This window comes from Myotis davidii, unplaced genomic scaffold, assembly GCF_000327345.1.
Source record: "Myotis davidii unplaced genomic scaffold, ASM32734v1 scaffold941, whole genome shotgun sequence".
NCBI classification, from domain to species: Eukaryota; Metazoa; Chordata; class Mammalia; order Chiroptera; family Vespertilionidae; genus Myotis; species Myotis davidii.
The window spans coordinates 324,839-337,698 of NW_006291724.1; the positions used below are offsets into that span (position 1 = coordinate 324,839).

General features: G+C 38.6%; 1 protein-coding gene across 6 annotated transcripts in view; it reads right to left on the reverse strand.

Moving 5' to 3' along the window:
- PAK3 (p21 protein (Cdc42/Rac)-activated kinase 3) overlaps positions 1 to 12,860 on the reverse strand; it is a 310,496-nt gene that overhangs the window by 83,653 nt on the left and 213,983 nt on the right. For 4 of the 6 annotated variants that reach the window (XM_006765157.2, XM_006765156.2, XM_006765155.2 and 1 more), the window contains 4 exons: positions 12,419 to 12,481; positions 10,808 to 10,852; positions 9,503 to 9,656; positions 6,126 to 6,163 (listed from right to left, as the gene is read on the reverse strand). In XM_006765157.2, the coding sequence (XP_006765220.1) occupies positions 6,126 to 6,163; positions 9,503 to 9,656; positions 10,808 to 10,852; positions 12,419 to 12,481 (300 nt within the window). The remainder of the gene's footprint in view (positions 1 to 6,125; positions 6,164 to 9,502; positions 9,657 to 10,807; positions 10,853 to 12,418; positions 12,482 to 12,860) is intronic. The other 2 variants (XM_006765158.2, XM_006765159.2) reach the window with 2 other exon arrangements.

Genomic DNA, 12,860 nt, shown 5'->3' on the forward strand with positions numbered 1-12,860 from the left:
AAATATCACATGATCTCACTCATTTGTGGATTATAATGAACAACATAAACTGGTGAACAAAAACAGATCCAGAGACAGAGAAGCATCGATCAGACCATCAAACCCTCAGAGGGAAGGTAGGGGAGGGTGGGGGTAAGGGAGAGAGATCAACCAAAGGATTTATATGCTAACATACAGGCCTAGCCAATGGACACAGACAACAGGGGGGTGAGGGCATGACTGGGGGCATGGAGGGTAGTGTGGGGATAAGGACACATATGTAATAACTTAATCAATAAAAAAAAATTACATATGTTCATTTTTCAATTTTAATTTTTAAAGGTCAAAGGGATTAAATTTAAGGACTTTGGAGACTTTAGATAATGCATTGTGTCATCTGGGCCACTTTCAGTGCTTGTTTAAAATGCAGATATCAAGGTTCCATTTCAGAACTACTCTGAAAAGTAGAGTCTTGAAATCTGCATTTATCAGACTACCCAGGCAATTCTGATGCACAATAAAGTAAATGAACCACTAATCTAGATGGACAAAGTAAATCAGTACTGCAAATCAAAAGCACAATCTGTCAAGTGTACATCCAGGTTCTCTAGGCACAAATCATGGCATATTTATATTTTTGCTATTAGCTTCCACTTGGAATACTGGCCCAGGATTCTAAATGCATTATGTCACTCTCAATCTACACTAATAAAAGATAAACATGCAAATTTGTGTCACTCCACTATGCCCACCAGCCAATCAGAGCGATTATGCAAATTAACCCAACAAAGATGGCAGTTAATTTGCATGTGCAGGTGTGGAGCAAAGCCTGAAGGCTCCAGCCAGAGTGAAGACTGAAGACTGAAGATTGAAGACTGAAGACTGAAGAGGCTTGGCTTCTCTGCTGCAGCCACAGTGGAGAAGCCAAGCCTCGCTGTGGCTGGACCAAAGGCCTGGGTCCCGGATGCTGGAGGAAAACCGGTGCCGGCAGCCAGGGGAAGGAAGGCCTATTGTGCAAATCTTCATGCAATGGGCTTCTAGTGGAATAATAAAAATAAAAATTTTAAAAGCAGCCTCAAATTGAAGAGCAGGTCCATGAACAGTTTTTAGCATTTAATACAATAATATCAAAGAAGCTACCAGAGTGAGAAGTAAAGCAGATGTTATATGATTATGGGAAGTATCACTGAATTCAATAGTAATTATATAGCCAATATTTAAAAACACCTGCCGAAACCAGTTTGGCTCAGTGGATAGAGCGTCGGCCCGCGGACTGAAAGGTCCCGGGTTCTATTCCGGTCAAGGGCATGTACCTGGGTTGTGGGCACATCCCCAGGAGATGTGCAGGAGGCAGCTGATCGATGTTTCTCTCTCATCCATGTTTCTAACTCTCTATCTCTCTCCCTTCCTCTCTGTTAAAAAATAAATAAATAAATAAAAAATAAAAACACTTAATGACTACAACAGTGCTTCTATTTTAATTCCCACCACGGCTACTAGAGGATGCCAAAACTTGTGATCACTTCAGGCTATGACTATAAAGGGTTGTCAATCACATTAAATCAGATACTGTAGGATAGCTAGGTCTACTGGGAGTGTTTCTAATGAAAAAATGATATCAATAATAATAATAAAATAAGCAGTGCAAAGTGCAGTCTCCCCTTAGAATAGTGGTTCTCAACCTGTGGGTCGTGACCCCTTTGGTGGTCGAACGACCCTTTCACAGGGGTTGCCTAAGACCATCCTGCATATCAGATATTTACATTATGATTCATAACAGTAGCAACATTACAGTTATGAAGTAGCAACAAAAATAGTTTTATGTTTGGATCACAACATGAGGAACTGTATTTAAAGGGCCAGAAGGTTCAGAGCCACTGCCTTAGAATAATAATGAGAACACAAGGTGCAATTATCCATTCCTAAGTAACTGAATCCCACAGAAATTATCTAACCTGAACTTAAGGGTCTAATTCAGTTCATTCAGTCAATAAAAATACAGCCTTAGTCAAACAGTTTAATCAAATATGTCCACCTGAAGTCCTGCCAGCCCTTCAAACTCAAACTGTCCAAGAGGAAACTCAGCATTTTCTCATAGAATTTGCAACTCCTGAAAGATGACACCCTATTTCTGGCCAACCACATATCATTTTAAGCCTGCAATCATCTTTGACCTCAACTTCTTCTCCAACATCCAATCATTAACCTAACCATCTTGAAGATTTGAATTTAATCCTCATTCCTACTGCCATTATCTCACTCAGGACCTCATTATGCCTGGCCTGGGGGATTGCAATATTCCCTCAACTGGTCTCCTTTCATCCAGTCTCACCTTCTGTCCTTAATTCATTCTGAACATTTGATGTCAGACTACTCTTCTCAAAGCATAAGTTTTAATCATTTAACACTCTTGCTCTAAAAAACTTCAACCTTGCCCTGACAGGTTTGGCTCAGTGGATAGAGCATTGGCCTGCGGACTGAAGGGTTCTAGGTCCGATTCCAGTCAAGGGTATGTGCCTTGGTTGTGGGCACATCCCCAGTGGGGGGTGTGCAGGAAGCAGCTGATCTATGTTTCTCTCTCATCGATATTTCTTTCCCTTCCTCTCTGTAGAGAATCAGTGAAATATATTTTTAAAAACCCAAAAACCAAAAAACAAAACTTTATAAAAAAATAAATGAAATATAAAAAACTTCAACTTTTCCACTAAACACTGAAAAAAGCCCTATCTCTAAGAATACCATTTAAGGGTGTCCATGATTTGGCTCCAAGTTAACTTTCAAGGCTTATTTCCTACTAGAGGCCTGGAGCACAAATTTGTGCACGGGTGGGGTTCTTCGGCCTGGCTGGCGATCAGGGCCAATTGGAACAGTCTCACCCAGTCCCCATCAGGGCTTCAGGAGGTTGGCTGGCCCGGGGGGGTGGGGTCCGCGGTAGGTGGCCAGCAGGGGAGGGAGGAGCTGTGGGAGGTTGGCCGGCTGGCCTCCTGGCCAATAGGGGCCGTCTCAACCAGTCCTGATTGGGCTGATCAGGGCTGGCCGGACAGGGGGAGGGACTGCGGGAGGTTGGCTGGCCACAGGAGGATGGCTGTGGGAGTGCACTGACCACCAGAGGGAAGCTCCTGTATTAAGCATCTGCTCTTTGCTGCTCAGTACACGTCATAGTGACTGGTCTACTGGTCATTCCAGTCATTTGGTCATTCGGTCACTTAGGCTTTTATACATATAGATGATTCCCTTTCTTGCATCTCAGTCTTCATTCAAACCTACATCCCTTTCTCTTCTTGCTCTCCTCACTACCACGTCCTTTTCCATACTTTTCCTAGTGCTTAGAATGCCCTTCCCCATCTTCACAGATCCAAATCCCATGTGATTTTCAAGATCTAGCTTAAATGCCACCTTTTATATAAACCATTTTCTAACTCAACCTTCAATAAATATGTAGCAGCCACTGAGCTTAAGACCTTGGGACAAGGGCATGCTTCCTTTAACTTCCCCAGCTAAAAGTAATCTATTTTCTCTGAATTCTCATAGCAAATGAACATAATTTACAGTATGTAACATAATTCATATTGTGTTGAGCTTGTTTATGTTTATACTTTTTTCCCTTACTAAACTAAGCTCCAGATTTCCTAGTGATTTTAAGGAGGCATTTGATAAAAATATGTTTAATAAGTGAATATCCAGTGGTTTTTATCTCCAAACAGTGATATTATCATAGTTTTCTGATTTGGTAGAATATTTTGGTCATTATATAGATTTAGTTTTAATTCTACAAGCAAAACCAATAGAGGCAAGCTCAAAAAGGCCAATCATTTAGGGAGTATAAACTGTTTACAAAATAAATCTCCTGCACAGACCATCCTAGCAGATTGATGTGTTAAATAGTTGACTTACCAAAAAAAAAAAAAAAAAAAAAAAAACAATATTTATTGGCCAGGATACCTAGTCAGTACTACACAATAATGATATTAATTAAATCAAGGGGCATAAGTTATGTGTTGATCATGGAAGTTTGGCATTTTTATCTTTCCCATGTTGCTATTACCTTCCTTCACATGCTGTTTTCAGTGTGACCCAATAAGTTGTCATGGCATAGAAAAAGGAGAAGGAGAAATGACCAGTGAGAATACAAGGGCTATATTCTGCTGTGTTTTGGAGAATCTGAGTAAGGCACAAGTACCATCACTTCACACAAGCTTTGTCTATAAAGAGAATAAGTTTTTCCACTTGTTATCATCTAAAAAATAATAGTAGCCCTAACCGGTTTGGCTCAGTGGATAGAGCATCGGCCTGTGGACTGAAGGGTCCCAGGTTCGATTCCGGTCAAGGGCATGTACCTTGGTTGTGGGCACATCCCCAGTAGGAGGCGTGCAGGAGGCAGCTGACCGATGTTTCTCTCTCATCGATGTTTCTAACTCTCTATCCCTCTCCCTTCCTCTCTGTAAAAAATCAATAAAATATATTTTAAAAAATAAAATAAAAATAAAAAATAATAGTAATAGTAGCTTATAATTAATAATCACATAGGGTGTGCTAGGTAATATACTAAGTATATTATATGCATTAACACATTAAATATTCACATAAGTTTTAGGAGATAGGGTATATCCAGTTAAAGCTGAAGAAAGAGAGGCTCAGAGGAGCTAAGCCATTTTCCCAAAGTTGCTCAGCTTTTAAGAGGAGGAATAAGACTAAATATCTATGTCCAAGGCCTTAATTATTTTTTTTGAATTTTATTGTTAATTGTGGTAAAACATATATAACATAAAATTTAACATCGTAACCATTTTTAAGTATATAGTTCAGTAGTGTTAAATGTATTCACATTGTTGTGCAACCATCACCACCATCCATGTCCAGAAATCTTTTTATCTTGTAACATTAAAACTCTGTACCCATCTAGTCTAATAAAAGGGTAATATGCAAATTAAATGTCACTCTGTCACAAAGGTGGTGGTGTCCATAGCGTCCTGCACCCTGGCAGTGGAAGGAGGGAGGGCATCTGGGCAGGCAGCATGCCCCCAGCCCAGCAGAAACAATGCAGAGGTGGGGGTGTGCTCCAGGCGGCCGCCATGGGGCTCAGAGCATGCCCCCACCCCAGCGGACACAACACAGGAGGGCCTCTGCATGTGAGCTACAGAGGAAACACTTTTTCTGACCACTCATTGGCTAAGCTCCCTGTATGCCGCCACTCGCAGTGTTCTTGATAACTTGGGTAATAAGAATCCAAAAAGGTGATCTAGGGTTTTTACACCTCACTCCTGGAGGAAGAAATGAAGGCCCATTGCTGGAGGGGCTAACAAATGTCATATCCTCCCTAGCTGGTTTGGCTCAGTGAATAGAGCCTTGGCCTGCTGACCATAGGGTCCGGGTTCGATTCTGATCAAGGGCATGTACCTAGGTTGCAGGCTCCTCGATGACCGGAGCCCAGGTCAGGGCTCATGCAGGAGGCAAACAATCAAAGTGTCCCTCTCACATTTATGTTTCTCCCTGTCTTTCCCTCTCTCTTCTAAGCTCTCTAAAATTCAATGGAAACATATTCTCAGGTGAGGATAAAAACAAAAGAAAAAAAGAAATGTCATATCCTATGAAAGAGACATCTTGAAAATGCCTAAAGAAATTTGTCATTTTTTTGTGCTGAAGGGACTGGAGTCCATGTTGATGAAAACACCTTGGTGGCTGCGGCAGCCGGCAGTGGTAGCAGCAGTGGGGTGATGGGGCTGGCACCTTCCTCTGATTAGCCTAGTCATCTCCCACAAAGGGAGGCCAGACTGTGGCTTAGGCCCACTCTCCATGGGGAGCGGTCCTAAGCTGTCAGTAGGACATCCCCTGAGGGCTCCCAGTCTGTGAGAGGGGGCAGGCCGGGCTAAGGGACCCCACCCCAGTGCACAAATTTCATGCACTGGGCCTCTAGTTAACAAAAACTCCCCATTTCTACCTCTCCTAGCAACCATTTTCTGTCTCTATGATTTTGATTATTTTAGGTAATTCATGTAAGTAGAATCATACAGTATGTATCTAAATTATACTTTTAAAAACCATTTTTAAAAGATTCTATATATAAAAAAACTAGATATGCACAATTGTGTTCTATTGGACTACCAGAAACACTGATTACAGAAAACTGTTTTAAATGTTTCACTTACCGAAGAATGGGCTGCTATGTATCCATGTGCACTTTTATCTGAAAAGTGAAGATAAAGCTGTCACCTTTGTTTCATAAAGACTGCCTTATTTAAAGGCAATACTTAAACAAACAAACAAACAAACAAACAAACAAAACTCATGTGTTTGACCAGAAGGGAATTCTCCAATTCATTATTAAATAGATATTATGAAAATGACATTTTTTGTTATAATTTACACCCTTACATCCCCAACATATTATCACCACATTATGTTTATAGACCTTTAATGAAGGCCTCCAGCGATTCTTATCTATATGGAGAAATATTAAGATTACCTACTCCTGGATTGCAATGATTCCATACAGTAGTCCCCCCAAAGTGGGGGATAGATATATTTAGGCCTGAAACCTGAGATAATACCACACACACACACACACACACACACACACTCACACACACACACACACAGCAGGTCCTGGAATAACATTATTTCATTCGACATTGCTTTCTTATAATGTTGATGAGATGCTGTAGAAACTTAACTCTTGTTTTTATCAATTAGCCTATGGTAAAACTGGTTCCATTATATGTTATTTGGACACAGTTCCAAGAAACTATGGAAGACATTAAGGAGGATTTATGGAACCCAGTTTTTCTGTTCATGTCATCTACCCACAAATTTAATGCCTTTTCTATTTCAACTAAGTACCTATCACATACTGTGGCTGTAATTTTTGCATTTTGAGTTGTGACAGAAAAACTAGCATGGATTTCGTCTTCACAATTATGAATAGAAGATTCATTTCTACCATAGATCTTAGCAACTTCAGCATATGTTTGTTTTCTTTCCCTTGTTAAGTACTATCTTTATTTCACTTAAAGGAAGCACTTTATAGCTTCTTTTTGGCCTATTTGAGTTGCAAATCACTTTATGGATTTTCTTTGAAATATCTGAATTGCAAGCATTACTACTCTTGTGCTTTGAGGAGATTATTAAGTAAAATAACGGTTACTTGAACACAAGCACTACAATACCTCAACAGCTGATCTGGTAACATAGATGGCTACTAAGTGACTAACAGGTGGGGAGCGTGTGCAGCATGGACACACTAAACAAAGAATGTTTCATGTTCCAGGTGGGATGAAACAGGATCACCCAAGATTTCATTTCATTACTCAGAACAGCACAAAATTTATTTTTTAATTTTTCCATTTAATATTTTTGTACCATGGTTAACCCTGGATGACTAAAACTATGAAAAGCAAAAGCACAGATAATGGAGGACTACTGTACCTATACACTGAGTGGCCAGATTATTATGACCACCCGACATTTGTAGGCAAATTAGCTATAATTTTGCGCTGAAGTTGCTACCCATATCTTTAGAAAAAAATCACTTCTACTGTTGTGATAAACAACCTGCTTCCCTATATATAATGGTCTGGCCCTCTAGCAACTTGCTACCCATATCTTCAGAAAAAATCACTTCTACTGTCGTGGTAAACAGCCTGCTTCCCTATATATAATGGTCTGGCCCTCTAGCAAATTCAGAGAAAAATTATAGCTAATTTGCCTACAAACGTCAGGTGGACATAATAATCTGGCCACTCAGTGTATATGGTCATGTTTTTTGTTTTTTTTAAAATATATTTTATTGATTTTTTACAGAGAGGAAGGGAGAGGGATATACCCTCCCCTCCCCTCCCCTACTCCTCCTTTCCCTCCCTAACCTATTAGTCAGTTGTGACATTAGAGCATCCAGAAAACATATGGTGGCACTTCACTCAACTCAGAATAGTGCAATAAATCAGATACTATTGAGTTTTAACATAACTTTTAGGATTGATTCTTTGTAAGTTGAGAGAATTCAACACAAAAGCAAAAGGGTTAAAAAACAGTGGCAACATGGAATAAAGACAAATTTTTAGAATCTGAAAAGTATTAATGGGTACACTGAAATGATTTCTTGAACGCATTTTTGGTTCTCATAGCCTATGGTTCTACAGTGTACTTGGAGCATAGCTCTAGATTTCTTCACATTAAACATTTTTTGATGTGTCACCAGGATCTCTTAAATATTTTATTCCACGTGATAAGCTAAAAATATTTTATTCCATGTGATAAGCTAAATATCATAAAAAGTTCTCCTTGATGGCTTTTTTCTTCTTTTAGTTTTTTTGCCATTGGATAACAGAAGTTAATCTTCTCATTAAAAAGAATCCTATTGAGCATAAAAATTGCCATATGTCTTTAAGTTTGGTCTTTGATATTTGACATGGCCAAATAAGAAACCAAGTGTATTCTTGTACCATTGTTGAAGAGATCAAGCTTTCCCTGGAACTGGAGAGCATTATGCTAAGCGAAATAAGTGAGTCAGAGAAAGATACATATCACATGATCTCGCTCATTTGTGGAATATAATGAACAACATAAACTGATGAACAAAAACAGGTCCAGAGACAGAGAAGCATCGATCAGACTGTCAAACCTCAGAGGGAAGGTAGGGGAGGGTGAGGGTAAGGGGGAAAGATCAGGCCTAACCAATGGACACAGACACCAGGGGAGTGAGGGCATGAGTGGGGTGAGGGGAGTATTGGGGGGATAAGGACACATATGTATTACTTTAATCAATAAAGAAAAAAACAATGCCAAAAGATATGGGTTCATTATAGGTGGGGCACTAATGACAGTATTCTCTGTTTTCTTTGGATGTTAAATAAGAAATTGCCCTTGAGAGGAAACCCAGATAATATTTCTCAAAATGCAAAAGTATCATTTGGTATATGTATTGTAGTTGCTTATAGTGCAAATTTGTACATCAAAACTTAAAACAAAGGCCAGGTCTATAAGTTAGCAAATGAAGTTGAAATTTGGCAGACTCATGGCTTTTCAGTCTCTTAGAAATAGCAAACCATGATTTCTTCTTTAAAGTCTGATTTTGAAGTCTGATAAAAATAACCTGGCAGCCACAACATTTGTACTGCATTCTCATGGTTCAATTAGATGATTCTAAAGAATAAAACACATTTCAAGAAACCATGGTTTGATCCATACATTTCTCACTTCATGAACACATCACAAGGCCTGATCATGAGTAACTGAGTTTCATGCCAGTGAAGAAACCAAACAATAATTGTGATTGCTGATTCAAACTGACAATTATTGCTTCACTGAACAATTTCCTTATTTCAACTCTAAAATTATCCAAGCACTGTAAATGTCTTAACATCAACTTCAACTTCCAACTCATCATTTGGTTTACTTCTTTTGAAGTCATTCAGAGAAGGAATTAGAACTGACTTCAAATGCCATACAGGTATTCTCTTCTAATCATGAAGCTCTGAGATTGGAATTTTTTTTTTTTTACTTTATGATATCCTAGATTTACTCTTACCTCCTGATGTGAAGCTCATGTATTTCTGGTTGTTAACTGTTTCTTTGGAATCATAGAATTTGAGAACATCTAGAACTGCTTGTGGGTTCTTCTTCTGTTCCAGTTTTGTTATGTTGGAGGTTTGGAGTAATCGTGCCCATTGCTCAGGAATTCCCTGTGGACAACCAAAGGCAAAGAATGGCATATCAGAACATTCAGCAGCTACATTTTTCTGGTCCAGTAAAGTTCTTCACCAAGAAGCCCATGCTACCTGTAGAATTTCACTTGGAAAACTGAAGTTACACTCTAGATTTAAAGTTAGTAACTTAATAATGCAATCATTCTCTTCTCTAAATAAAACACATAGGTAAAATTAGGATCCAACTTAAAAAGGGTGGGTGGGAGTATGACTGTGGTAGAAAAAAAAAAGTGCATGAAAATCACCTCCATATTAACTCTGCTCATCCATGAAATGATGTTCACAGCTTAGCTTATTTTTTCTGGTGACTCAGGGCAGACATAGCAAGACTTCTCTAAATTTGTGCACTGCATAGTATTGTGCAGATCAATAGATTTTATTTTATTGTGAATAATATAAGCTGTTTCTTAGCATGTTGTAATTAGAATATCTTTTAGGATAAAAGGAAAGCCTCACCCTTAGTCAATTCATACTTTTTATATCATAAAATATAATTTGGGAGGTCTAGAGCTTTAATAGAAAGGGTGATTGAGAAGAAACAACAACAGAATTGTGGGGGAGCAATAACCATTGAGATACTAAAGAGTAACATTAATGCTGCTTTGGGCATTTTCCCTGCAGCTTTGTCGGCTCCTCCCTTAATCCCCTCCTTCACACTCCATTCACTGGCCACATAGAAGAACCTGGGGACTGTGACAACCATGCCAAAGCCTTGTGAGAATTTGAGATAATCAGAAGCATTTAGAGCAAAGAGGAAGGAGTATTTGGAAATCTAAACATGGAGAATTGCAAAAATTACATAGAGGTTAGTTTTGCATTAGGCAATCAGTATTCTTTCCTAGCTGTTCAGCCTACAGATGTCCCCATTTCATGATTATTCAACTTCCAAGAGCAATTTGGAGTGAAAATACTCCTGAAGTGCATTTAGATACAATTTAGGTGGTTTTGTCCTATGAAGTCTCGGCAAAACAATGTGTGACGTGGGCCTCCAGAGTTTGGGAATGACAACAAAAAAGTGAGATAAGCCAAGCAACAACTCTACTGCACACACATGAACCTGCTGCTGCAGTGCTATGACATCTCAAAGAAGCACTTTGATGCAAGCTTCTTTTGGGCCTGTGACGCACCTCTGGGAGCTTCCCTGGGCACATCTGTGAGCCATAGAGATCTGGCTGTAATGGACGTAAATAAAGAAAGAAAAGAAAGTTAAAACAGAATGTGGGACAACTTAGAAGGTGGGAGGAGATGAAACCAATGGGTCTGAATGGGGTGGGGATAATCCCATCTAAAGTAGGGTGGTTATAAAAATAGGGGGGTATTAACTAAATCAGGGGCAGGACAGACTATAGTACAATATATTTAAAAAACAGTGAAAACAACAATATTCCAAAGTTTGGATGCAAAATTTCACTTTTGGCCAGATGCTTCCTCCATAAATACACACTAATAAGAATTATCATTAAATGACTGAAGAAGTTACTAAAAGGTAGAAACATGAATTTGGAAGGAAGAAGGACGGCATTATGAACAGTTTAAATAATAATTTGTAAGTTGTTTTTGTAACGGGTGATCCATCACAGGTAGCCAATGGCCATGAGATGAACTTATAAATTTCAGTTTCCAATTAATCACTTTCAGATTCATATTGGACGTGTGTATGTGACAAAAATTCAAAGTATGGCTATAGGGTGATGTTGAATTTAACATTTACTTTCATTGATGTGATTCTTCTGTATTTTGTAGATAAAATCATGGCTGGCTTAGAGAAAACTAGATGGAGGATTTCCTACACAGCCAGACTCTGTATTTGAATTTCTTAGACATTTAGGCCAGGGAAAGGGAAAACAATTCATTTCAAGTGATACAGGAATAATTTCAATTTTAATTCTACAATTCTGAAGTCTTGCTTTCTACAAAATAAGATCAGATATAAGGTAGCAACTTCTTATAAATAAAGACATGTCCAATGCTACAGAAACATGCTTTGACTCAACTGGTTTAATTTGGGATATGGTTTGATTCCTAGCAATTGGGGTTACTCCAAGCACAGTGAAGCAACACTTTTACATGCATTCATCACGCAATTTGATGCTAAAGCCTTAAGCCAAAAATTTGAACTCAGAAGCCCATGCATGATCCCAGTTCTGATTCTAAGTGCAATTAATAGCATTTGGTTAATACTGTAATGGCTAAAGGAGTTATTAAATGTTACAAAACCAGGTATGCATTGCACATAACCACTAGTATGATCATTACCATAATCATTCAAATATTTGCAGTTATTATACATTCTCATGGCACTTCTAAACTTTTGTGATAAATAAATAGTCTTGTGATCACTAGACCACAGGGAAAAAATACTCCTCCAGATAACTTTACTTACCACATGAATACACTCCTGACATAATTTCTATTTTCTTTTCTAAGTTGAAATAAACCAGTTAATCAATGAAACCTGACACTCAAATTTGAATGTATGCCACAAAGGCACATGATCAGAAAGCCATATCATTACTCCAAATTGAGGTACAAATCCCAAAAGTTAGACAGCTAATGGAGACCTGGATGTGAGAGCATCAGAAGCAGAAGCATGTATAAATGCCTGGCCATATATACAATAACAACTAGATGTACATCAAGCTGGGGATTGGCCAGTATAGCCCAGGAGAATGGCAGCATGATACAACAGGCCAAGCATCTATCTTATCATAAGAAATGATAATTTATATCACTCATACCATTTTTCCCTCTGATTGACTTGAAGCGACCGTCACAGGTCTAGAGGTCTGGAAGGGGGAGTTCTGAAGTATTTGGGACAAAAATGGCAATATAAAGGGTAAGGACTTGTCATAATTCAATACCCCAAATCTCACCTCCCAACTTAATTTTAATATCAGGGCCCAAGTATATAAATGGTTATAGGGTCCAATTAGCCATAGGGTAATCACCAAGCAACACACCAAATCAGTGTCCAAATATTCAAAATAACAATACCTTGTAAGACAGTTGGACTATATTGCTCAAAATTCAATGTAAACAACTGCAATAATCAAATTAGCTATGCACACAATGAATTAGTGGTACTGTGGAATTAGGACCCAATTTTAATTCCTACCAATGAAATGATTTTTTTTAATATAGTGATTGAATTGAGAGGAGGGGGAGAGAGAGAGAGAGAGA